This window comes from Mustela putorius, unplaced genomic scaffold (assembly GCF_011764305.1).
Source record: "Mustela putorius furo isolate JIRA1106 unplaced genomic scaffold, ASM1176430v1.1 tig00003834_pilon_pilon_pilon, whole genome shotgun sequence".
Taxonomy (NCBI): domain Eukaryota; kingdom Metazoa; phylum Chordata; class Mammalia; order Carnivora; family Mustelidae; genus Mustela; species Mustela putorius.
Window position 1 is genome coordinate 123,664,303 of NW_025421987.1, and position 25,163 is coordinate 123,689,465.

The 25,163-nt window shown below is 39.2% G+C and overlaps 1 protein-coding gene across 11 annotated transcripts in view; it reads left to right on the forward strand.

Moving 5' to 3' along the window:
* RBMS3 (RNA binding motif single stranded interacting protein 3) overlaps positions 1 to 25,163 on the forward strand; it is a 711,391-nt gene that overhangs the window by 145,139 nt on the left and 541,089 nt on the right. For 8 of the 11 annotated variants that reach the window (XM_013057186.2, XM_013057191.2, XM_004754312.3 and 5 more), the window contains exon 3: positions 4,808 to 4,980. In XM_013057186.2, the coding sequence (XP_012912640.1) occupies positions 4,808 to 4,980 (173 nt within the window). The remainder of the gene's footprint in view (positions 1 to 4,807; positions 4,981 to 25,163) is intronic. The other 3 variants (XM_013057187.2, XM_013057193.2, XM_013057189.2) reach the window with 1 other exon arrangement.

Below are 25,163 nucleotides of genomic sequence, written 5' to 3' on the forward strand. Positions count from 1 at the left end.
CTAAACCGGACTCCATGTAAATCCCAAGAGAGGAAAGGCTCATTCACCTCCATTTTGACTGTTTATCCTCCACCTTCTTTGTCTCCACCTTGTACTTGGGTGCACCAGAGCCTCTGTCAGCGGCCTCCTCCCAAGTTCACGGTCAGAAAGCCACGGGGTTTATTGGTGCCCATGTCATTAATACGTGAAGTTCTAGAATGTGGAGGTGGGGACTGTGTGGCTTCTGGAGTCAAACTTCCTAAGTTCAAGTTGGGGCTCCAGCTCGGTGACCTTGAGAAGGTCCTCTGCCCATTTTGCACTTGCATTTTCCCATTTGTGAATGAGAAGCGTTTTATTTGCCTCATTGGGCTGTTACATAAAATGCTTAGGAAGCACACCGCAAATGCTACCTGTAATTATTAGAATCGTTATCTTCCAAAATGGATGTCAAGACATTTTATTTAATTTCCCAAAGAGGACACTGACCCTGATCCACTGATGTGGCGGCTCCAACGTGGTTCAGAGGGCTTTCAGCCCCAGCCCCTGACACCTAACAGACCCTCCCAGCCATGCTGCTGTGAATAAACATCTGAGGGAAACCTGCGTCCTTGCCAAGCATGTGCAGGTTCGAGAGAGAAATCCGATCTCCCTCCTTCAATCGAATGCCATCTGAAGGCCCTCTTCTGAAAATGTGCCGTTTGGACTGGTTGTATTCAAGCTGACACTGCAAATTCGTAACAGCTCCGGGCCCTGCTACAACGCAGCATGACGGTGCTGGGTAACCCCCACTGTAAGTCCTCACTGCTCCTAAATAGGATTTATAAAGTGTGACTTTGAGCAATATAGCAAAGTCGGTTTTATCTGAGGGAAAATAAATTCTTTTGGTTACTAACATTTTCGAATTTCTTCTTTAGTGCCTCAAAATGATTTAAAACCTAATCAGTGATAAAATCCCAACTCCATCTGAAGACAAAAGAATTGAGAAAAGTATCAGAGCCACTTTTAATTAGGAAAGTGGTTGCTGTGACCCATTAACCTCTAAAGATTATTGCCTTTTTTTTTTTTTTTTTTGAGATGCTGTAGTTTGGTCATTTGTCTTTGGCACCAGAGCATAAAACATTGCTTTTTGCTTTTCACAAATTAATTCATTTAGGCCTTTGCATTTGTCAGACATTATGGGAACCTTCTGCCAATGTTTTGTTGATTAAAGGATGTGTATTTGGAAAGTGGGTGGAGAGGAGGGAATTTATAATTCTTAACACCAAAGAATGATTTACAATGCAGGCTGCTACCTGAATCATTCAGTATATCATCAAAGAATAAATGAAATATTAAGGATTAGGGAGAGATGGGCACTAGGTGTTAAAATCTGTGGGTTGATTGGCTCAGTAACGCTGGAAAAGTCTACCTCTTTCTGCAGAACTTCTAGAACTCACAAACAGGAATATGACAGAGAAAATCACGTTTGATTGTGTATTCTTTTCAAAGGGCTTTTGGAATACATCATTTCTCTGCAACAGCCTGGTGGTACTATCTCTATTTATAAATCACATACCTCACTCCCATGCATACAAGTTCCCTATGGTCATCACAACTTTGATTTGCTTTTGACTGTTTTGTTAATTTATTTATTTTATCCTGGTGAATGCGTGGGGCACTTTGGAGGGCATATTTATTGTTTTAGGCACCATGCAATTTACTGAATGGTATTTCTGGCTATGGAAATGCTTACAAAGACGATGGGAGGGCGGGGAGGGGAGAAGTAAGTAAATACACATTGAACAACCTGTAAAGGATGCTTTCTTATTTGATCAGTCAGGGACTCAAAGTCTATGCTGGTCCATCAGATCTATGATACAAAGAGCTAAAGACTTTTTTTTTTTTTGGCTCCCTAGTAGTTTTAAAAGCTGTGCAGTGGGAAAAGCTGCTTTAAACAAAGCCTTATTTTAAAAGAACCCTGAGTACAGAATGGAATTCAAAGAATTTAGGGAGAGGGGAGGTGAAAGTGGTAACAAACAGCTTTTAAAAAGCCCTGGGAAATTTAAGAGAATAAAGCACATAATGGAAATAAAAGATAAATCCCATCTGCCCCATTGGGAGATGCGAGACAAAAAGCTGCTGTAACAAGGATTTGTTGAAGACCTACTAAGTGCAGGGCTTATTAAGAACTATAGCTTAAGTGTCATGGGGCGTCCAAGGAGTGAAATGGAATTTTTTAAAAGAATTTATTTATTTATTTGGGAGAGAGAGAGTGGGTGCACAAATGTGGGTGGTGGGGGGCTGGTGGGGGAAGCAGAGGGGAAGGATAAATAGACCAGTGCTGAGCACAGAGCCACATCCCGGGCTCTACCCCAGGACCCTGAGATCATGACCTGAGCAGGAATCAAGAGTCAGATGCTTCTTCGACTGAGCCACCCAGGCACCCCAAAACAGAATTCTTAGATTAAGGAGGAATAGTTTTTCACGCCAGCCAAGAAACTTCATGCAGTTTTTTGCAGATATTAAATTCCTAAAGGCAATAGATGTATTTCATTTTATTCAAACAGGGGGGACAGAAAATTCTCCTTTGTGATTTGTTGTAAAATTCCATGTTAAGAATGTTGGTAACAAAAGAGGTAATGCCTGAGAAATGGTTTAGGAGTGTTTATTTTAAAGAAGGAGGCTCTAGGATTTGCTCCTCTCATGTCTACTGTCCCCTCTCCCCATTCCTTAAAGAAACTGCCCAGGACACTCTTGACCAGTTTGCGTTTGCACGTGAGCATTCAGTCTTCTGCTCTCCCTCACTTTCCTCCCTAAGAGGAGAGCAAGAGGAAAAAGTGTTCAGAGGATAGATCTGATAGGTCTGCAAGGTGGACCAGAGCCTGGCCTACGAAGGCATGGGAATTCAGAGACAAGGAAGCTTCTAACAACCTCTCAGAGATTTTGGTAGCTGACTTTATTTTGAGATCTAAAATCAAGGAACAGATGAAGCTAATACCGAGGGTTCTAGCATGGGGCTTGATGAACGTCAGCAAAATCAAAAGAAATGGGGTTGTTGTGCTGGGTGACTGGAGTGGGGAATTGGGAGATGAGAAAACAGAGATAATGAGTTTCATTTGACATAACTGTGTCTAAGAGGCTTTGTCATAGCTGGGTGAAAATAGGGACTGGGCCAAATCCGATAATTCTGGAAGGTGTAAAACAGACTATTATAGCAAGAAACAAGGCTGGCTACTGCTAAAACTTGGCCTCTTGTCACTGGGGGCTAAGTGTTGTGTTCACTCACTTATTTATTATGTACAATATAGCCTAAGTATTTATTAAGCACCTACTTGCTGTTTGATAAGTATGCACCTTCCAACCCCTGATAAAACAGCTAATGTGTCTTCAGGTTAAAACTTGGCTAAACATTTCCCCACTGGAATCTTGACAAATGTGTTCATTATGCCTTTAGGTGACATTGCAGGTTACATTGGAGAATATCTGGGATAGTTATACAGACTAATAGCATTGGCCAGACAAATAAGAACTACAAATATTGCCATTATTATTATTCTTGCATTTTTATTATTGCTAGCATTTTATTGTGCATCACTAATTTCCAGGAATCATTTAGTTACAGGAGCTCATTAAGTTTTCATAGACACCTTGTGCCATACTATTGAGAGTACTATTTTTATCCTCCTCATATGAATGAGAATGTTGAGTCCCAGAGAGGCTAAGGCACCATCCAAAGGTCACAGAGTCGGTAAGAGACACAGCAGGTAGTGCAATTTTAGAACTTCTGAAGATTTGCCTATGGGACAAAGAAATAATACATAAAGAGTAATATATCTACTAATTCTGGCATGTAGAGTTCTAAAACCCTTACCCTGTATATTCTAAGTTGCTGGGGATCATTTTATCTTTTTATTTTATTATAAACTAGTTTGACAGATTAGAATGGTAGTTCTTTACTGGGGGAGATTCCCCACTCTCCCTGTCAGGGGACACCTGACAGGGTGCAGAGACATTTTTGGTTGTCACAACTGGAGAATGGGTGCTACTAGAATCTGGTGGGTAAAGGACAAGCATGCTGTTACTATCCTGCAGTGAACAATGGAAGTTGTGTGATATAATTAACACGAAGGGTCCCACAGCAAAGAATATGCCCTCCAAGTTGGCAAGGCTGCCTAGCTTGAGATTTAAAGGGAATCTTGACTGTCGTGAGAGGTCAGTGGCTCAGTATTGCAAACAAAGGGTGTTCACCATGAAGAAGCAGATTTGGGAGTGGGAAAAAGAGGTAAGATAGATTCATCCATCCATCCGTTCATTGATAGATTCACTATAGAGCGAGTTCTGTCTGTGTACCAGGAATTTTGTTGGAGAATGATGGTGAAGACAGTCATAGGAGGGAAGGGTGTCTTTCTGTGTTTTGTTTTATCGGAGAGGAGGGAACAGGGAGTAGAGACAAAGCAAAGATGTGGGCTGTTGAAGTGAACTAGGAGCAGGGCTTTGGTGCCAAGAGTGAAGGAACTATGTTCTTCTAACAGGGAGGGAGGTACCAGGCTACTTTACAGGTCTAAGGAGAATCACAGCAGACTAGCTCAGAAGCCATATGCCACTGGCAGGAGCACCTGGGAGCTTCTTTTTGTCCCATTTATGGCTAACACACGGATCCAAATGCAGGGCCAGGGTGGGAGCGGGGGAGCAAGTGATGTTCTCAGAAGTACATAGGGCGGGGATAAAAGATGTGTGTGCGTGTGTGGGTCAGAGAGGTCGAGAAACTTGTCTTGCTTTCGAGGTGTGCTGCTGGCCTGTATTTCCGCGCTGGCTCTGTTTTTCCAGTAACAGCCTTTTCTGTTTCCAGCAGTCCTATGCACCAGCTCCCCACCCCATGGCTCCTCCCAGCCCCAGCACAAACAGCAGCAGCAACAACAGCAGCAGCAACAGCAGCGGGGAACAGTTGAGTAAAACCAACCTGTACATTCGAGGCCTTCCACCAGGCACCACTGACCAGGACCTAATCAAGCTGTGCCAACCGTAAGTGCCCCTTGGCTCCCTGCGCCGTGTCCCACCCCCCACCGTCTCCTGTGCGCTCCGGCCACGCAGGACTCGGGTTTGCACTCCGTATTCCCCTGTATTGGTGCCTCAGTGAGGAAGACTCTACTAAATGGGACTTAAATTTGAGCTCTAACTCGAGCTCAAGGAGCTCTGGATTTGCATACTTTTTGTTGGGGGAGGGGAGGATCCTGAGCAGGCAAACCTGGGACAGCAGGGCAGATAGGTAGGTATTGTCCCAAAAGACCATGGGCAAACATTAGTTGGGCCTTCGGACCTGACGTGGCTGGCAGAAACAGTGGTGAATCTCGTAAAGGTAGCTGCTTTTTTGGAGAAGTGTTAGCAAAGGGACTCACAAAAATTTTGAAGATAGGTAGATTTCAGGATGATGACCTCCCGTGTTGCAGAGTTTTTCTGGCCAGTTCTTGGTAAATATAAGTTCAGCCAGGACCAGGTAATTGGGGAATCATAAAACTACTACTCCGCTTTCCTTGAAAACATCGCCTTCCACCTCCAGTGAAGCTCTTTCCCACCAAGGCCAAGAACCATACTCGGCAAGTTGTTTTGGATTTGCTGGGGAATGTGGTAGTGATTAAACGCCCTTTGGAAATGTTTTTGTTAATCTCTTATCTACCGACACTTAGGTTATTAACACTCTTATTTCTGTGCAAATAGAATAAACATATTTAGGTTCGCCCTGCAAATGAAATTAATAATGGATAAAGAATTAAGATTCATGGACCTGTATTTTTAGATTGTTATCTGATTATTTTTAAAGTAATATCAGTGTTACTATTTGTCACTTGAATATGCCTTAGCTGGGTATTTTTAAATTTGGGGAAACTATTACTCAATTTTTCTTCTTCTCTTTTGCAATGCTTTCATAAGAAGGTTGAGAGGATATTTATTTTGTAAATTTTCCAACCTCTAAAATACTGAAAGAGGAAAACAAAGTGGACGGTATTTATTTGTCTTTGTTCTGGATTTTAAGATTGGGAACAAATATCAAAACACCAGGAAGTGCCTGAAAAACTGAAACACAAATACCTAAATCTGTAATCACTGACAAAGTAATCAATGTCGATTACGGTGGGCAGGGGAGGGGTGCTGTTGCCACTGCCTACCTTGATTTGTGAAGGAGGTAAGGCAAAACTTGGAAAAATAAATATTTACTTAAAAAGTAGTTATTTAAACAAAAGGAATGTGCCAGGGCTAAAACATATAAATATATGTTAGGTTTTGGTCTGTGAAAGGTTGGAGTTGGACTTGAAGATAAATAACTCAACTTTTTCCTGTGGTTGTTAGAAAAACCTAAACTATTTTGAAACATAAGGACTTTTGAAAATGTGAAAGTTTGTGGACTTTATGTTAAAAGCTTCCAAAGAAGTATCTATTCATGGATGCTGATAGGAAAAAGGATAGCTATGATCTCTGACTTGTACTGGAATCTCACTTATAAAAAATATTGATGGGCTTAAGGAAGATACTTTCTCTTTGGTCTATACCACTCAGAGAGCTTGTTGAAGCACAGATTTCTGGGCCCAAGAGATACTGAGTCACGAGGCCTGGGGTAGAGACCAAGGATATGCATTTCTGACATATCCATACATTTCTTGACATATCCTCGTATCATTGCTGCTGGTTTTCAAGAAGGAATACTCTCCCTTCAATAATATGGAGACTACTGACTATTTCTAACACATAACACTTACGAAATTAGTTTATAGAGATAGTTGAGGTAGACTCCTGTGTTTTAAAACCCACTCAGCTACTGTGTGAATTTGAGGCAAATGATTTAATTTACTCTCTTTGAGCCTCAGTTTCCTCTTCTAAAAGAGTGTGTTGACCTTGATTATTTCTAGGTCTCCTTGTACTACCAATGGTGCTTTGAGCTGCCTTTGACTGGTACATTAGGATCAATTGTTCAATACTCAGGAATTCCCTGTGTGGTGTGTTCCAGACCCAGCAGCTTGAAATCAGCCATGGTGGGAGTATTTCTATCACAGGAGCCAGCAAGCTCTAGAAATAAGGGCATTTTAAATTTTATCTTGTGTTTTTGGAGAGCTGGTTTCTGAGCACACCACTGATGTAGCATTATACTCTAGATTTCTGTGTCCGTGTCCACTTTTGATAGGATGTTGCCAGAAGTCTACAGATGGAAATGTCACCTAAAAACCTGTATTGGTGTTTTTAACTCACGAAAGAGATTTAGTGATACAGAGACGTTATTTTGAAGAAAGACGTTCTGTTGATGTTCCTTATGTGCATCTGAGAAATTTAGAGAATGCTGAGAGCACAGAGGGTACTGGTTATTTGTTCATATTAGTTTTTGCTGGCTAATAAGATCAGTCCCATTGGTATTGTTATTATAAAGATGTTTGTGGGTTCTCCAGTTACTGAAGTGGTCTGGATCTGGGGTTTATTGCTCAGATTATGTTTCGTAGAGAATTTTGGAGAACTGATGTGATCAAGCCACATAATGCATTGGGGATAGCTGTGTCCTAAGAGATCCGGTTTGGGTCCTGGCTCTGCCATCAACTGGGTGTGTGGCTTTAGACCAATGACTTGTTTTCACCCTAACTTTGGTTTCCCCATGTATGAAATAATGCGTTTAAACTTGATAATCCTTTAAGCTTCCTTTACCCCAAAGCTCTAATATTTCATTGAGGCCTTCATTATTTTGTGGTGAAACCTGCTCTTGGATGCTTTTTTATCTTTCTTCAACCCCCTTTTCCAGTGTTGGCAGGGCCACAGCCCGAGTTGGTTCAGCTATATCGGTAAGACCTGATGTATGGGGTTGCCTGTAGTAAGAGACTGATGCACGTTGTGGTAAGAGACAAATGCACGTCACTTGTAAAATCACGTTCCTCTCTTGTAGAGTTTGTCTCTTGCATTGGTCATTAGTATTTTACATTAGTAGTATTCTAAAGATTCAGATCATTTTATGTTCCTATTACTCAACCAACACTGTAGAATCATCTTACCTACAAACATAATATTAGTGGATTTAATGACCTTACCACCACGATTGATTTTTCACGTTTATTTCAATGAAATTATAAGTATTTTAGAGTTAGTATTTCCTTTTATTATAGGAAATGCAGTATTTGCTAATATCGATAGTAATAAAATAATAGAAAAAAACAGAGATGTACCAAAAATAAGCATAGATATATCGAATTATCTGGTATTAGAGTGCAGTAATCCACATAAATACTAATGAACAACAGGAAAATGATATTAAAACAAAGAAATTATATTACTTCTCAATGTATAATCTGAGAGCAGATTCTTTTTAAGGGATTCCATTCACATTCATCATCAAAGCTTCTATGTTCAGGGGTGCCTGGGTAGCTCAGTGGGTTAAGCCATGGCCTTCAGTTCAGGTCATGGTCTCAGGGTCCCAGGATCGAGCCCCATATTGGGCTCTCTGCTCAGCAGGGATCCTGCTTCCTTCTCTCCCTCTGCCTGCCTCTCTGCCTGCTTGTGATCTCTCTCTGTCAAATAAGCAAATAAAATCTTAAAAAAAAAAAAAGCTTCTAAGTTCAGATCACCAGTAAAATCAAAGAAAAGAAGACAAACTGAAAAATGATTTCACTCTATAGGAAACCTCTCTGGTTATGTGTTTGAATGGGTACATCACATTGGGTGTCTTATAGGAGATACTTTGGTTAAACACTTTGTAATCATCTTTATCTTGAGAAAGCTCAAAGAACTTTATTCTGTTATCAATCAAGAAATATTTACAGACCACCTTTGCTGCATGCCAGATACAGTGCTGATGATTTATTGGTGAGTAAATTTAGGCAAAGCTCTTGCTTTAACAGAGTTTATATTTTACTAGGAAAAATAGACATCAATGAAGTAATCTTATAATTTGATATAAAATTGCAACTAGTGGTGACTGGGTGACTCATTTGGTCAAACATCTGACTCTTGATTTTGGTTCAGGCCATGATCTCAGATTTGTGGGGTAGAGCCCTGCATTGATCGATCCAGTTCCATGCTCAGCGGGAAGTCTGCTTCTCTCCTTCCCTGTCTTCCTCTCCTTTGGCCCCTCCCCCTATCTAAACAAAACAAAACAAAACAAAAACAAAAACAATACAGCTATAAATTAAAAAAAAAAAGAGAGAGAGAGGAGCTTGGAACCAAGAGTGTTTATCATATGGGATCTGTCCTAATTAGGGCAATGAGCAAAGGAATCTCCGAGAAAGTGACAATCGAGGTAAGATCAAAAGAAAGAATAGGTTTTACTACATGGAGAAGGAAAGTAAGAGCATTCCAGGGAGAAAGAGCCTCATGTGTGTAGAACTAAGGGCTGGAGGGAGCATGGCAAGAACAAGGGGCTGGAAGAAAGCCAGTGTGGGTATAGCAGAGATGGAGAGATAGACTATGGGGCAAAATGAGCTGGAAATATGGGATAAGGCGATTTCTTTGTAGATCATGTTGGGAAATGTGTTTTATATTAAGAGCAATGGAGGAAAACATTGGCTTGTCATAAACAGGAAGGTGAACTAGTCAGATTTTTGTTTCCAAAAATTCCAACTGCAGAGTGGAAAGAAGGCATCCTGTGAGACCAGGGGACAATCAGGGTAGGAATAGTTGAAAAGCAAGTGGGAAGAATAATTTAGTCAGAGAAGAAGGTGTGAGGATTAATAATTGTGGTGGTAGAATAATTATGTGTGGTGAAAGATACCGATTTTTATATATGCATTTATTTTTCCATCAAAAAACAAAGACTTGAGAGACAATCTAATGAACTGGAAAGAAACTGTGAAGTAGTATGGAAGACCCAAATCGGTGATTTTTAATTAATTTCTCTCTCTTTTTTTTTAACCTACTCATGAACGGGTCATCAATATACTATTAATCATTTAAGGACTGCGATATTAAGAGCACTAAAGGCAAATGTAAAGAAAATAAAAAACTCCTATTAATTATACAGTTCTATTCGTGGGATGAGTTATCTGTTGGAGACCATGGGTGGAATGCTTGGATTATATACTCTTCAGTTTATCTCAAGAGGAGGAGGTAGAAGTGGGGGAAAGATAGATTTGACTTGAGGAAGGGTGGTGCATTGCAACTTATGGCCCAAATAAAATTTGGGTGGTGTAATCATTTTTTACATACAAAACTTTATTTCTTCTCTCAAAAAAAATTGGTAGCTTCTCCGATATGATTATAAACATGCCCTTAAAACACATTGAAATTGCTCTTAAAAAACCCCCACCTATTGAAGATAATAGAATTAAAAATGGAAAACGAAAATCATGTTGTATTTATATTTTCTACATCTACAATCTCTTTTATCCAACCAACCTCAAGACTTTCAACTAATTTTAACTAATACATTGCTCTGGAAAGCTCTGGTCGTAAATTGCCCCACTTCTACATGATTAACTAATCTGGCATTGATGACAACTCTGTACAGGTACAGACTGAGTTGTTCTTCTGTCAGAAAATGAGCATGTGGTTACCGCTAAGGCCACCTGAAGCAGAATGAAGGGAAAGGAGGGAAACTCTTGGCTAGGTGCACACATATTTCCAATCATCACCGGAAGACCAGGAAGTCTGCTATCCTGCCCTCCTCCATTTTTCTCTGTAAACGTTCTCTCTGCTAAGCTATGGCACCCTAGCTTTGCTCCCTTTAAAATGAAGCTGTAAATGTCACTTCAGCCTTTAACAAGAGAGGAGAAATGCCCCGAATGAAAAGCCAGAACAAAGTAGGGGTCTTTGAGCTCCCGAGCTGAGGGTCTGCCCAAGCTAATCTCCCCAACTTTCACCCAACCCTGTTGGATGTCTCCTGACGGTGTGTCCGGAACGCTGAATAGTTAGAATAGACTCAAGTGTCATCCGCACTCCGAGTGCAGAGTCCATTATACATGGTGTCAGACAGTTTTGACAAATGCACTGACACAATCAAACCTTTTATCAATTTAAAAGTAACCTTGTCACAGTAATCTGTCAAACTGTTCAGATACAACTAAAGGAAAACAAGTCATCATGCACTCCAGAGTAACGGAGTAAATAAGAAAAATGTGACTGGAAATTATTTTTTTAGTTCTTTTCTACTGTGTCAATGTAGATTTAAATGTTCCCTCTAATAAGACCCAAGGAAATTTATTAGTAGCTTGCTCCTGAAAGTTGGACTCAAATTACAGGGCTGCTTTTGAGGGATCATAAATCTGTATGGAGGCAGGTGTGAATAGGAAGTGAATCTGAGGACCTTTGAGCACTCCTTTGTGCAATTTAAATGAGAGAGTGCCTTTACAGTCCAAACTAGATGTCTGAATTCATTGAGTCAGCATAGACCTGACACTTGATTACGTGTATTAATTCCAATGTGTGTATAATTATATTTGCCAACTTTGAATTATAAACCAGACACAGTATTTGGTTTGTAATTAGTTAATGATTATCATTAATAATGAATCGTTGTGTTTATATATATAAGCCACGTTTATTGTGGATTACATAACATGTATTGTAAGTTTTTATGTTACTTCATTTAATGCTCAAAATGGCCTTATGGGAACATGGGGACGGCTCAGTTGGTTAAGCATCCGACTCTTGGTTTTGGATCAGGTCATGGTCTCGTGGGTCATGAGGCTGAGCCCCATGTCTGCCATGGCACTTGCTTGAGATTTTCTCCTTCTCCCTCCCCCCGCCTCACACTCATGAACTTGCTAGCACCCATGCAAGCACTCTCTTTTTCTCTCTCAAATTAATAAATGAATAATTTTAACAATAGCCTTATGAAGTGGGAACAATAATTGCTGAGTTTAATAGTTGAATAAACTTAGAGGCTTAGAAAGGTTAGGAGCCTTGTTTGCCCAAGCTTACACAGACACCAGCATTCAAACCTAGCTCTGACTTCAAAGCTCTTATTTGTAACCACTAAAACATTCATTTAATGAGAATGAGGATGGCATAAGTCACACGAGTTCTCACATCCTTGGATGCCCATGAGAATCCCTTGAGAAAACTAAAAAAAAAAAAAAAAAAATTAGTATCTGGATCTCACCCCCAGGAATTCTGATTTAACACATGTGGGGTCAGCTTAGATATTAAGACTTTTAAAAGTCGGCCCATGTAACTCTAATATGTAACAAAGTTTGGGAAGCCCTGGAGTGAATCATGCTCATGCTAATAGAAAAATATATTCTAATCATGTGTTTTAACTTCCTTACTCTGACTGGCAGAGAATCTAGAAACCTCTTAGGAGCTACCAACTTGTTTTCAGTTAACCAGAAGACTTAAAAATAAATTTTAGTAAGATAATTTTGGGATGAATTGGATTTTCCAGTTAAAAAATGGGATTTTTAGATTTATGCATGGAAAATCAATCCCTGAAACAGGGCTCTAAAAGCACTTTAAAGAATGTCCTTGGAAGGATCTTGCTTTCTTTCTTCACACAATTTTCATTAAGTCAAACATTTCCTTAACACTCCATTTTTAAAAACATTTGCATTTAATTAATGATTGAGCAAGGAAGTCCTCCTATTTTGACTCATGTAATAACAAGCTTCTATATGTTTACATTTTTCTTCCTGACTATAGTCTAGTGTACCTATCTAGTGAATCATAAAAAAATTAATCCTCCAACATTTGGGGGGCATCCTGGACATTATTGTTCTACTGATTCATTGAGTATTCTTTCATTATTATTATTATTATTATTATTTTATTTTGGACAAAGAAGATTCTGTTGAATGCACATGATTTTTCCAAAATCTATTTATTTAAATTGCGGATATCTAATACTTCTTCCTAGAAACAGAGAAGGGAAAAATAAAAATGAAACCATTGAGAGCACCAGTTAAGATAGGTTACTGTGTTAGTAGTCACAAAAAAAGCTGGGGATGGGGAAGGATGTGATTAACTCTCTGTGAATGTGCCAGCTAAAGGCCTGGAGCTCCGAGAGAAGTAGAATTCCAGGCAGGTATCTTGCTGAGTTCCTGAAATTGTGAGGGACTTGAGATTCAAAGGCAGGACTCTTCACAAGCTCAGATGATATCTTGGTTTTCAGTTTGCCCAGTAATATTCTAATTGTCAAATGTGGCTGACTTTTTTAGTCCTTATCTTATTTGATCTCTGTGTTACTTAACCCTGCTTACCTCTTTTTTATTCCTGAAATGTTCTTCCTGGGCTCTCATAGTATTCTTTCTTGGGTTTCCTCTTACCTTTTGGAGATTCTTCTTTCCAACTTCTCTTCATCGGTCTTCCTCTAGAATATTTTGTGTTTTCCAGAGTTTGGACCTCCTCTCTTCCTGCTTCACCAAAGCCTACTTAATAACCTCAGTGACTCTGGTAATTATTAAATCTGCATCTCCAGCTCATGGAGTCTTCTCTTAGTCCTAGACCCTATCTCATTATTCCTGAAAGGTTCCAAATTTGTAACCCAAAAGTTATCAAACTCATTGCCCAAAAAAGGATTATTCTTAGAGTTGTTCCTTCTTCCGTGTTCTCTTTCTCTGTGAATGGCAACACCCATCCACCCAGTCATCCAGATTAAATAAAAAAAACAAAAAACAACAACAGAAAAAAAAAACTTAGAGTCATTCCTTTCCCCAACCAAGAAGTAGTTGCCAAAGTACATAGATTCCAATTGCTTGGTATTTATGACATCTAACACCGCTTGTGCTTTACTACTGCCATTGTTTATTTACTCATTTATTCAAAGGTATTTATTGAATGTCATCTATGTGCCAAGCACTGCAGATACCTTAAGGATTGGTTAAGTCTTGGCATAGAGATTACATTCCCATGGAGAGACATAATATATCAATAAATAAAGAGAGAAAACACCAGAATATGCCATGAAAAGAAGGTTAAAATACCATGAAAAGGGGGTTCTAAGTAATGATTGGCAAGTTATTATAGACTGGATGACCTCTTTGAGATGAGCTCTCAACTTCAAGAAGGAGACAGGCATATGATATTCAGAAGGAAGGGCATTACAGGGAGATGTAAGCTTGTACCAGTGTCCAATGGTGGAAATGAGCTTGGTGTATTCAAGGAACATAAAGGTCAGAATAGCAAAAGAACAGTGAGTAAGGGGAGGTAGGGGTAGTAAGAGATGAAGCAAAAATAAAAAGTGCAACAGGTCAAATCAGTAAGGTTTTATGAGCCAGAGTAAAGAGGTGGAATTTTATCCTAACCTATTCATTTATTTAGAGAAGTTATTCTGGTTAGTCTATAAAGAACGGATTTTAGGGACACATGAGAGAAGATGAGAGCAAATGATCAAGGAGGTCATTGTGGAGGTCCAAGCAGGAGATGGTGATGGCTTGGAGTAAGATCATAGTGGTGGAAGAGATAAGATGTGGTGGATTTGGGATATATTTTGGAGATGGTTTTGATGGAATTTACTGATGATAGAAGTTACTAATATGGCAGGATTATCGAGGAAAGAGAAATTAGGAATAATTCCTAAGAATTCCTCAATTTTTGGCTTTACCATCTAAAATAAGTATAAAGTCATTTCATTAAGTGGGGGGGATTGTGGAGAGAACAATTTTGGGTTCTCTTCAGTCAAGAGTTCTCTTCAGTCTTGTTAGTTTTTGAGATCTATTGGACATCAAAAATGAGATATCAGTTGGCAGTTTGATATATGACTAGTTTTCAAAGCAGAGGTTAGAGTAAAAAAAATATAGACTGGCAGTCATAAGCATTATAAGTGGCATTAAAACAGATACCAATGTCAACAATATAGTGCCTAATATGTGCTGAACATTATTCTAAGTAAGTTACATGTAAATACTTCATATTACACGTGTTAACTCAGTTATACTTCATGGACAACCCCCGTTTTATTGGTGAAAAACCAATGACATGAAGAACTTAGTGAGTTTCCCAGTGTTACACAGGTGGTAGTTGGCAAGTCAAAGGTTTAAATTAAGGCGTTTGGTTTAATAGTTCCTCACTTAAATATGATTCATACACAAGGTATGTACACAGCAAGAGAAGTGGTCTCACAACTCAATGTTCTGAGATTCTAAAAAGGACAGAAGCCAACTAAAGAGTTTATAAAGGAACAAACAATGAGACTGAGGAAAACTAGGAAAGCAGGTGAGTGTAGGTGAGTGTGGGGGAAGAAAGATTCTCAACAAGGCAGAATGATCAAGGATCTCGATGACATACTACTGAGAAGTTAAAAAATGTATCAATAGACAAGTGACATTAGGTTTGGCAATATCAAGGTCATTGGCAAGCTTGACCAGGGTGGTCTTTGTGGGGTAGTGAAAGCTGAAGTCTGTTTGGTGGGCCTTTCTGCAGGGTCATTATCTGACAATCCTTCCAAGTAAAAATGCCTGTCTCTCCTTTGTGCCCAAACCATACCTAAATAGCCTATCTTTCCTAACACTGTCTTTCACTGATCTTCTGGTTTATTCTCTCTGTCTCTCTGTCTCTAACTCTCTTTCTCTCTCCTCCTTCCCATTTTCCTTAACTACAAGCTTTTGAGGACAGCACATTCATCTTGCTCATTTTTGTACCCTGAGTCCTAGCACAGTTCTAGGTATTTAAGTGGAAATGATAAATATTTAGTAACAGACAAAATCCCGAATCCATCAGTAATGTAAAAATGACTACGTTGGATTTACATCATGAAACTAGATATTAAGTTCATGGTCGGAGACATAGAGAGCAGGGGTTCCCTCAGACCCTGCATACCAGATTGTTCCACCAGAGTGAAAGAAGAAAGTTTTCGAATTACAAGCTCTTTTATTGTTTGGATCTCAAAGAGAGTTTTGGAGGGGTGCCTCAGGATAGCTTGAGTCCCATGCATTTCAGGAACCAAATAAGGATCAATACTTTGCTTACTCACTCAGTAGTGCTGCTGAGGCAGGAAATAACCATTTATTCTTGCCTCAGGTACAAGGTTTCAGCTGCCAAACAGATCACAGTGTGCCACTAACTGCTAATTCCACACCTAATGCAAAGTAATCTGGGCTCATTGAATGTGGAAATTTTCTTTTTTAAAAAATTTTTATTTAGTTGACACAGAGAGAGAGCCAGTGAGAGAGGGAACACAAGCAGGGTGAGCAGGAGAGAGAGAAGCAGACTTCCCACTGAGCAGGAAGCCGGATGTGATGCTCGATCCCAGGACCCTGGGGATTATGACCTAAGCCGAAGGCAGGCGCTTTAACAGCTGAGCCACCCAAGTGCCTCTGGAAATTTTTTTTTTAGCTCTGGAGTTTTTCTTCAGGTTTCTCTTTGCAACCAATGACTTTTGGGGACACAAAATTGGAGACTCTTGAAAAAAGACAGAAAGTATATCTGTGTATTTGTCACATTTTAAAAATGGCAGCTTGCTATCTGAAAATTGGCAAGAGTATGATCTATATATGTAATTTAAAATCATAATTTACTTGATTGCAAACAAGTAATCGTTACAATTTATTCTTAGAAAGAAAATTAGAAAAAACCTTTTAGCTCTACTTTTTATCCATTATAGTCATCATATCTCTAACACTTTGGTGTCTCTTGATGAGTGAATATCTTACACAATAAACATGCCCCTAAAATTGTTTTAGTTTTTCAATGAACATTTTTGAGAAGTAACACAAAATACATTACTTTTAAGTGTAGGATTTGATGGGTTTTAACAAATATATGTACCTATGTACTAACCATGACAATCAAGATGTAAAATATTTTCATCACCCCCAAGCTTTTTAAAAATACAATCATATGCTATGGAATCCACAATTTGAAATCACCTTACTTAAGAAGGAACGGAGACAGCATTGTACCATGGGAGTAACAGAGAATTTTGAGTCATTTGTGGATTCTAGTTAATCTCTTACTGGTTGTGAAAATGTGATCAAGTCACTTGGCCCATCTGAGCCTATGAGTGACTGATACATATTGAACCCCTAATAAATGCTAGTTATTCACTTATACAATGGTAAAAATCCTTATTGTCATTCACATTTACATGGATAAAGACTGAGTTTGTATAAGGACTAAATTAAGTGGCGCTCACCCATAATTTTAAGGAGTATATATTCAAACAAAACACATATTTTAGTTTTTATATTATTCCTGTCTTATTTGTCTTTATGTAGCAATGAGTCCTTGTATTATCTTACAATATTTTGTATTATCATTGCTATTCGTTGTTTAATGATGCATTTATCCTATACAAATTTACAACATCAGGATAAATATACTCCCTTTAGGCTCTATCTAAAAGAGGAAAATTAAAATATAGTGCAAAACAAATTTTAAAACCCTTGCAGGTTTAGTGCATAAATATGGCCTAATGATATGCTTTAAAAAAATAAAATGGAAGTTTTCAAATAAAATTGATGCCAAGCATTTTAGTTCTTGAATGTAATAAAGTTATTTTAAACACATATGACCATCTTGATCAATGTGTTTATATTAATGGCATTCTGATATCACTTAGACTTTATTGTGAATCAACAAGTTGAATTTGGTTTAGGTTAAATCAGTTCTTATCAACTAAATCTTATAAAATATATATTTAAAAAGTATTTCCCCAGTGTTTCCATTAAATGAATTTTAGATGTTCCTTTTTATTTACCAGCAACCTCTATTTATTTAAATAGCTACACTAAATTTTAAATCAGGGAGACAGATGCTTCAATAATATCAATTACTGAAACATTCTTTTCATAAATATTTTTTCATGTCAAACTTGTTATAGGTTGTATTCTTTCTCAGAAAATAGAGCAAACCTGTTATTTTGTTTCTCTGTATAAGTAGCCTTGTTCTCTTTATATCATGAAGACCACTCAGGATTCAACTCTCAAATCTGTCTTTTTTTTAGAAAAAAAAAATGCTTACTTATTTATTTGAGAGAGAGAGAGAGAGAGCAGAAGCAGCTGCAGGCAGGGAGAGAAGCTGCTCCCCACTGAGCAAGGAGCCTGATGCGGGGCTCGATCCCAAGACACTGGGATCATGACCTGAGCCAAAGACAGATGCTTAACCGACTGAGCCACCAGGGTGTCCCATGAACCTGTCATTGATTAGGTATGTGTCTTTAGACAAGTTACACTATTCCTCTGTTCCTCTGTTTCTCTTTCTGTAAAATGGATGTAACAATCATAACCTCCCTTTTAGGGTTACTAAGGAAACTGAGTGAGCTAATACCCAGAAAGCATTAAAATAAAGCCTGGTATGGAATAAGCCCCCAGTGAGTACTATGCATGTGAGAACTTTCCCCAATATAAACTGAAATTAACTTGCTCCCAATGTAGGCAGTCTTTGCGAAGCTGGTGGTCATTTTGTTCCATCGATTTCTAGCTCTGTACTGAAATTTTGTATATCAAACATCCTATCCCAAGTGGTATTGTTGTTGTTTCCCCCTAGTTCTGGTGTTCTTGTGATTCCTTACTTCTAGACTTGATCCATGTAAACACAATTGTCTTCATCACCCAGGACCTGGACCTTCACTGTTGGTACTTGCTGTCCTCTATACAAGAGTTTTCAAAGGCATGGAGCCTGACATTGATTCAGTACCTAGAAAATTGAGCCTTGCTGATTCTTGCACAGGAATCTTGGGAAAGCAACCAAGTTTTAGATAAAGAGCTGACCTGTTTCACTGATTCATGCTTCGGCATTACAGAGCGAGCCAGAGGCATAATCTGTCGATGGTCTGCATGTCTCAACACAGAACTGTGCCATAGTCACACAGTGAACTCTGTGATCGCTACAATTACCTGCGTGCTTTCCTGGATAAAGTGTCCTTATGATACCCTCATGACCACAAGCCAGACAGAGACCATAAGCAGTTCAAGTAAGAACTAGAAATGAGGTTATCAGAGAATAGTAACAGACTTTCCCACTTTCAAAATTTAAAAGGGGAGTCATCTTGCACTAATAATGAATGACACCTCTGAGAGAGGGAAAGGAGACCTATTTCCTGGGAATGCTTTCATGTCAGGATCCTTTTGTCTGAGGAGAAAGTGATTTGCTCTGGGCCTTTACATAAACAGTCAGATCTTGGTTCTCTGCGTCTGTCCATGACTCTGTTTTCTCTAACTCTAAAGGAAAAGGGTGATATTTATTAGGGTACAACTTCATGCTAATTCCTTGGAAGATGAGTGCATTCACATCCACAGCCTATTTGGATACCAGTGAAAAGAGCGACAATGACAGTGAGAGTAGACATTTTCGTGAGTGTTCTATACCAGATACTGTTACAAGCACTTGTCAGGTAGAGTGACCAGCTGTTTGTGGCTTGTCCAGGACTTTCCCAGTTTCAGCACGGAAGTCCCACATCCTGGAAACCCTCAGTTCCAAGCCAACAGAATGCTCTGTATAGGTATTTCATTTAGTGGAATTAAATGGAAGCGGCCCTTCCATTTCCAATGAGCTACTATTATTCTCTTCTGTCCCCAAAACAACTAAAGCACAAAGAGATAAGATCATTGGGAGCTATGTGTAACTACCGACATATCCTGCAAATGGCTGAATGGGAACTCAGATTCAGGCAGTAGAGCCTAGTCTCACCCTCTTTACTTGGTTCACTATTGGAATAAACACACGTGTTATAGAACCGGAACCCCCCCCTTCTTTTTTTTTTTTAAATCAAAACTTGGCCTAGAACTTGGGTACATCAATCCCTATGGAGGTAGAGGGCAGGGAGAAATTTACTTCCATGCCATTCCTTGGTGACACCAAACGAGATTACAGACAGGAAATGCCTCTCTGTGGGCTTGAAGGAATGACTTCTTGAGGAACTACACAGAAATCAATTAATGACTTGGAAAGTTCTACAAAAACCACATACCTATAAAGTTGAGTGGGTTTAACACTTTGCCTCATAGCTGCTTCAATGATGTTGAGTGTCTGTTTTGGACAGAAACGCCTCGGCAACATGTGTTTTGTTTGTGTGAATGACTTTTCTCCCTTTTTAAAGAAAGCATGAAAAACTCTACAGACAAATCATGATAAAATGCATGAAAGTATATAATTGGGTTTTATTTATTTATTTATTTTTAAAAAGATTATTTATTTATTTATTATTTGACAGAGAGAGATCACAAGTAGGCAGAGAGGCAGGCAGAGAAAGAGAGAGGAGGAAGCAGGCTCCCTGCTGAGCATAGAGCCCGATGCGGGACCCGATCCCAGGACCCTGAGATCATGACCTGAGCCGAAGGCAGCGGCTTAACCCACTGAGCCACCCAGGCGCCCTATAATTGGGTTTTAAATGGATGTCACTATTTCCTGATTATCAGTGTGACATAAATGTCCCTTGATACAGTTTTATCCCTCCCATCACTCACTGTCTGTGTAAATGCCAACTGTACCAAGTAGAATCATATAATTCCCAGAATCAGTGAATTAGAAAAGCAGTCACATAACAATAAAGGAGACTGGTCAACAAGGTGTTACCAACTTTTAACTTTATTAAGCAATGAGTGATACTAAACAAAATGCCTACTTCCTATTATTTATTAACACATAAATCTAATAGCATTGATTTACTATCATCAACACATTTTTCCCCCAAAAGGTAAAAGTGCATCACTTTCATGTAAGGCAAGAAAGTTAAGCTTTGGGACACCTGGGTGTTTCAGTCAGTTAAGTGTCGGCCTTTGGCTCAGGTCATGATCCTGGGGTTTGGGATCAAGCCCCATGTCGGGCTCTCTGCTCAGCGGGGAGCCTGGTTCTCCTCCCTCTGCTGCTCTCCCTGCTCCTGCTCTCTCTCTCTGTCTCTCCAATCAATAAAATCTTAAAAAAAAAAAAAAAAGCAGCGAAACTTTATCTCAACATAGGTCAAAAATAGGCGTTTTATGGCAAAATTTTTTTTCACTATACTCTTGCATCACACTCTCTTGTTTTTTGGTACCAGTGTGTCAGTCTGAGATGCCACGGTCAGTGAAACACGACACAGGACTTGGGTTTCCTATTTGCCCCATTTTGTTCTTTACCACAGTCATTGTAGAATTTCAATTTCACATCCTTGTGTTGACAGAAATGCTAACAGCACAGTTCATGTTATTTCACTCATTCGAGAATTTTCTGGGCCAGGTGAGAGAAGCTGAGGGGAACTCCAGCCCACAAGGGAGGACCAAGAAGGAAACCAGCTGTAGCAAGCTTTGTGTCTTGCCTAGAATGCCCAAGGCAGGAGATTCTCAGCTTAAGAGTGCTTACCCCCTCTTCAGAGCTCCCAAATGGCCAATAAGGAATGGTAGGGAACGCATTTGAAAGGCATACACTTGGTCCAGGTAAACATTGCTTAGAATTGGCCATTAGTGCCGTGGCTGGGAATTGGGAGACCTGAAATCTCTTCCTAGCTCTGTCACCAAAGAGCTCCATGACATGACAAGTCCCTTAATCTGCCTGAGCCTCTGTTGCCCCTCTGGCTTTATGACCTTCCAGATTCCTTCTGTTATAAAACATACAACTGTTTAATTTCCATTTTTCTGAGAGCCCTGCTTTCTGCTAATGAACACTATGTACCAAAGCATTAATCGGTCTTTACTGTGTAAGTAGATTTGTCTTTTCAAGTATGACATTCAATTTTACCTGGATTTTAGTGACTGGTTTCACTTAAATTCAGAATCCTATGTTGCCTTTGTGCAAAGAACCGCTTGGTGTAAATACTAATTGTTAAAATGGTGAAATTGCTGCAAAGGTATTACTCATCTTTTGTTCCTGATGCTTCGTTCATAGAGGTATTTTAGAACCTGATGAAATATAGACGCCTTATGGCTAAACCATGGTGATAAATAGAAAACAAACACACAAAAAATCAAATTAAGAAGGGATAAGGGAAACATTTATATTTAACATACCAAAATATACCAAAAAGAGTGGGGCAAACTGGAAACATGGCGAGTTTTCCAAAGCAAGTTCTATGGTCAGTAGACACCAGCACACCCCACCCCCAACAGACAGTGTCTATATGCTTATTAACACTTTTATATTAGGAGACTGTAATTTCCTGGAGAGAATGAATGGTGTCTTCTTCACTATAGTTTGCCCAACATTCAGCTCAATGCCTGACACATGTCATGTGCCTGGTAAGAATGTGTAGCATGAATTATTAAGTATTGGAACAAAGAGCCCTCTGGATCCTTCTTCCGTCTTAAACTCTTATGATTTTCACCCCTGAAGACAGAATGGGAAGAAACTGCATCATATAGAAATCAAACTTCAGAATAACTAGTTTGTATTAATATCTCTTTGAATATTAAAGCTGTAAGACTTCCCTTTTCATAACTGCAAGGTGCTGAGCCAGACAGCTAGAGAGAGGTAGGTGGTGAAGACGGTGAAACAAGAAAGAGATTCTCATAGCACATTGTCTTAGATACTTTCAAAAATTACTTCCAGGTCTTTGCACTTAAATAAAAAACAACCAGAAAAAATAAACAAACAAACAAAAACAACAACAACCCCAAACCACCATCAGTAAAGGGCATTAGTAAAGAGTGAACAGACAATAGACTAATCACGTTGCAGCACATCCTATGTGAGTGGTGTGACCAAATCATGGTGTAACTCACAAGTACAATAATACAATTTGCTTGACCCCCTTGGTTTGCCCTAAGAAAGGAAAAAAAAATAAAATAAAATCATTAACTGCATAGTGAGTGTTATGAAAGATATTTTGGGCCAACAAAGACCAGTCAGACCATAAGCTTTTCAGAGGACATGTTTTCTGTCTCCAGGTGTGTTTATGTTTACAGGATGTGAAATTATACATTTACACATGACATCAGACAGACACATGGATTTTCCTCTGTAAGGTGCTAATAGCTGTTGACTCTGCTATGCACAATATTTATCCCCCTAATGGGAATTGTCCCTCCTAGTTGAATCTCAACTTATTTACCTCTCTGTCATGTATCTCATGGACAACAACCCTTGGGAATGTGTGGGTCAGTCTTAAACAGACAAAGCATAGATTTACAATCTATGGTTTTCCTGCAATCTGGTACAATGGAAGGAAAATAACCTTAGATAGGCCAATGGCTTTTTAGCTGCCTTCTATTTTTAGAGCCCTTGACATGCCTGTAATTATGGACATCCTTATTCTGTTCTCTAGAATCAACAATTTCTATAAAATTTATACCAACGATAACATTTCTGAAAACAACTGGAAAAAGGGAGCTCTTGTGAATCTAGATGTCAATATGATGAACAAATAAGTTTTCTGACATCGAGAGTGCCCATCAGCCAGTATTAGTAACGTGGTGCATCAGTAAATTTCCAGTGCTGTCGCATACATTTTGTGCAAAAATTGAAATCAGTCCAGGAGAGCTGGAGAGAAGAAACCATTTCAGCTATTGGGCCAAAAGATTTAGTCATCATTTATGTCTCACCAAATTACATGACCTTTGTTTGCTTGATCTTCCAATGAGGATCTGGATTATGCTTTACAAGAAAAGATAGTAAACATTCAGTGAAGTGGAGAGAAAAATATATTGGCCCTTCTTGAGTGAGTAGCTCAAATCAAGTATTTTATATTAAAGAGAAGAAAGCTAAAGTTACAGCTGGGTTCTTAAAAGGTTCTGAGGAGCGGCCAAAATGTATGCAAAATTTTGAAAGTATGCTTGAATGCACTTTTTTTTTTGTCTAGATGAAGTTTACATGGCATGAAAACATTTCTAAACATTGGTACAGACTCATCTCATTTTATTGTGCTTTGCAGATATTGTGTTTTTTGCAAATTGCAGGTTTGTGACAACCTGGCATCAAGCAAGTCTATCAGCGTCAATTTTCCAGCAGCCTTTGCTCACTTTGTGACCCTCTGTCACGTTTTGGTAGTTCTTGAGATATTTCAAACTCTTTCATTATTGTATTTGTTTGATGATCTGTGATTATTTTTTTAAAAAGATTTCTTTCTTTCTTTATTTGAGAGAGCAAGAGTGAGAGAGCATAAGATAAGCAGGCGGGGGTGGGGGGAGCAGGCAGAGGTAGAGGGAGAAGCAGGCTCCAGGCTGAGGAGGGAGCCCGATACGGGACTTGATCCCAGGACCCTGGGATCATGACCTGAGCCCAAAGCAGATGCCGACTGAGCCACCCAGGTGCCCCTGGTTATCTGTGGTTAATGATCTTTGATGTTACTTTTATAATTCTTTTGGAGTACCACAAACCATATATGTGTTTGTTACAAACACCGATATGAGGCGGCGAATTTAGTGGATATGTTTTGTGTGTGTTCTGCCTGCTTCACCAACTGGTCATTCCCCTGTTTCTTTCCCTTTCCTTGAGCCTCTCTAATCTCTAAGACAAAACAATATTGAAATTAGTATGATTAGTTACCCTACAATGGGCTGCAGGTGTGGAAGTGAGAGGAAGAATCACTTGTCTCTAACTTTAAACCAAAGCTAGACAGATTAAACTAGCCACAAGACTTCCCTTAATCCAAAGTCTCATCTAGAGTAAGGCCCTCAGTCTTCAATTCTGTGAAAAGCTGAGAGAAGTGAGAAAGCTGCAGCAGAAACATTTCAAGCTAGCCGAGATTGGGTTATGAGGTGTAAGGGAAGAAGCCATCTCCATTGCAAGGGGAAGCATCAAGTGCTGATATAGAAGCCACAGCAAGTTATCCAGAAGATCTAGTTAAAGTAATTGGTGAAGGTGGCTACCTTAGAACATAGATTTAAATATATATATATATATATATATATATATATATATATATATATATATATATTTGACAGAGAGAGACACACACAACAAGAGAGGAAACACAAGCAGGGGGAGTGGGAGAGGGAGAAATAGGCTTCCTGCTGAGCAGGGAGCCCAATGTGGGGCTCGATCCCAGGACCCCGGGATCATGACCTGAGCCGAAGGCAGATGCCCAATGACTGAGCCACCCATCTGCCATTAGGAAATATATTTTTAGTGTAGGTGACATAGCTTTCTTTTGGAAGAAGATACCATCTGGGACTTTTGTAGCTGGAGAGAGTTCAATGACTAGCTTCAAAATTTGAAAAGAAAGGCTGACTCTCTTAGGGGCTAATGGGTGACTATAAGTTAAAACCAGTGCTCACTGACCATTGTGAAAATCCTAGTGCTTTTAAGAATAATGCTAAGCCTACTCTGCCTATAAATGGAACAACAAAGCCTGGATGACAACACATCTGTTTACAACATGGTTTGCTGAATATTTTAAGCCCACTGTTAAGAACTACTGCTCAGAAAAAATGATTTCTTTCAAAAGAATACTGCTCATTGAC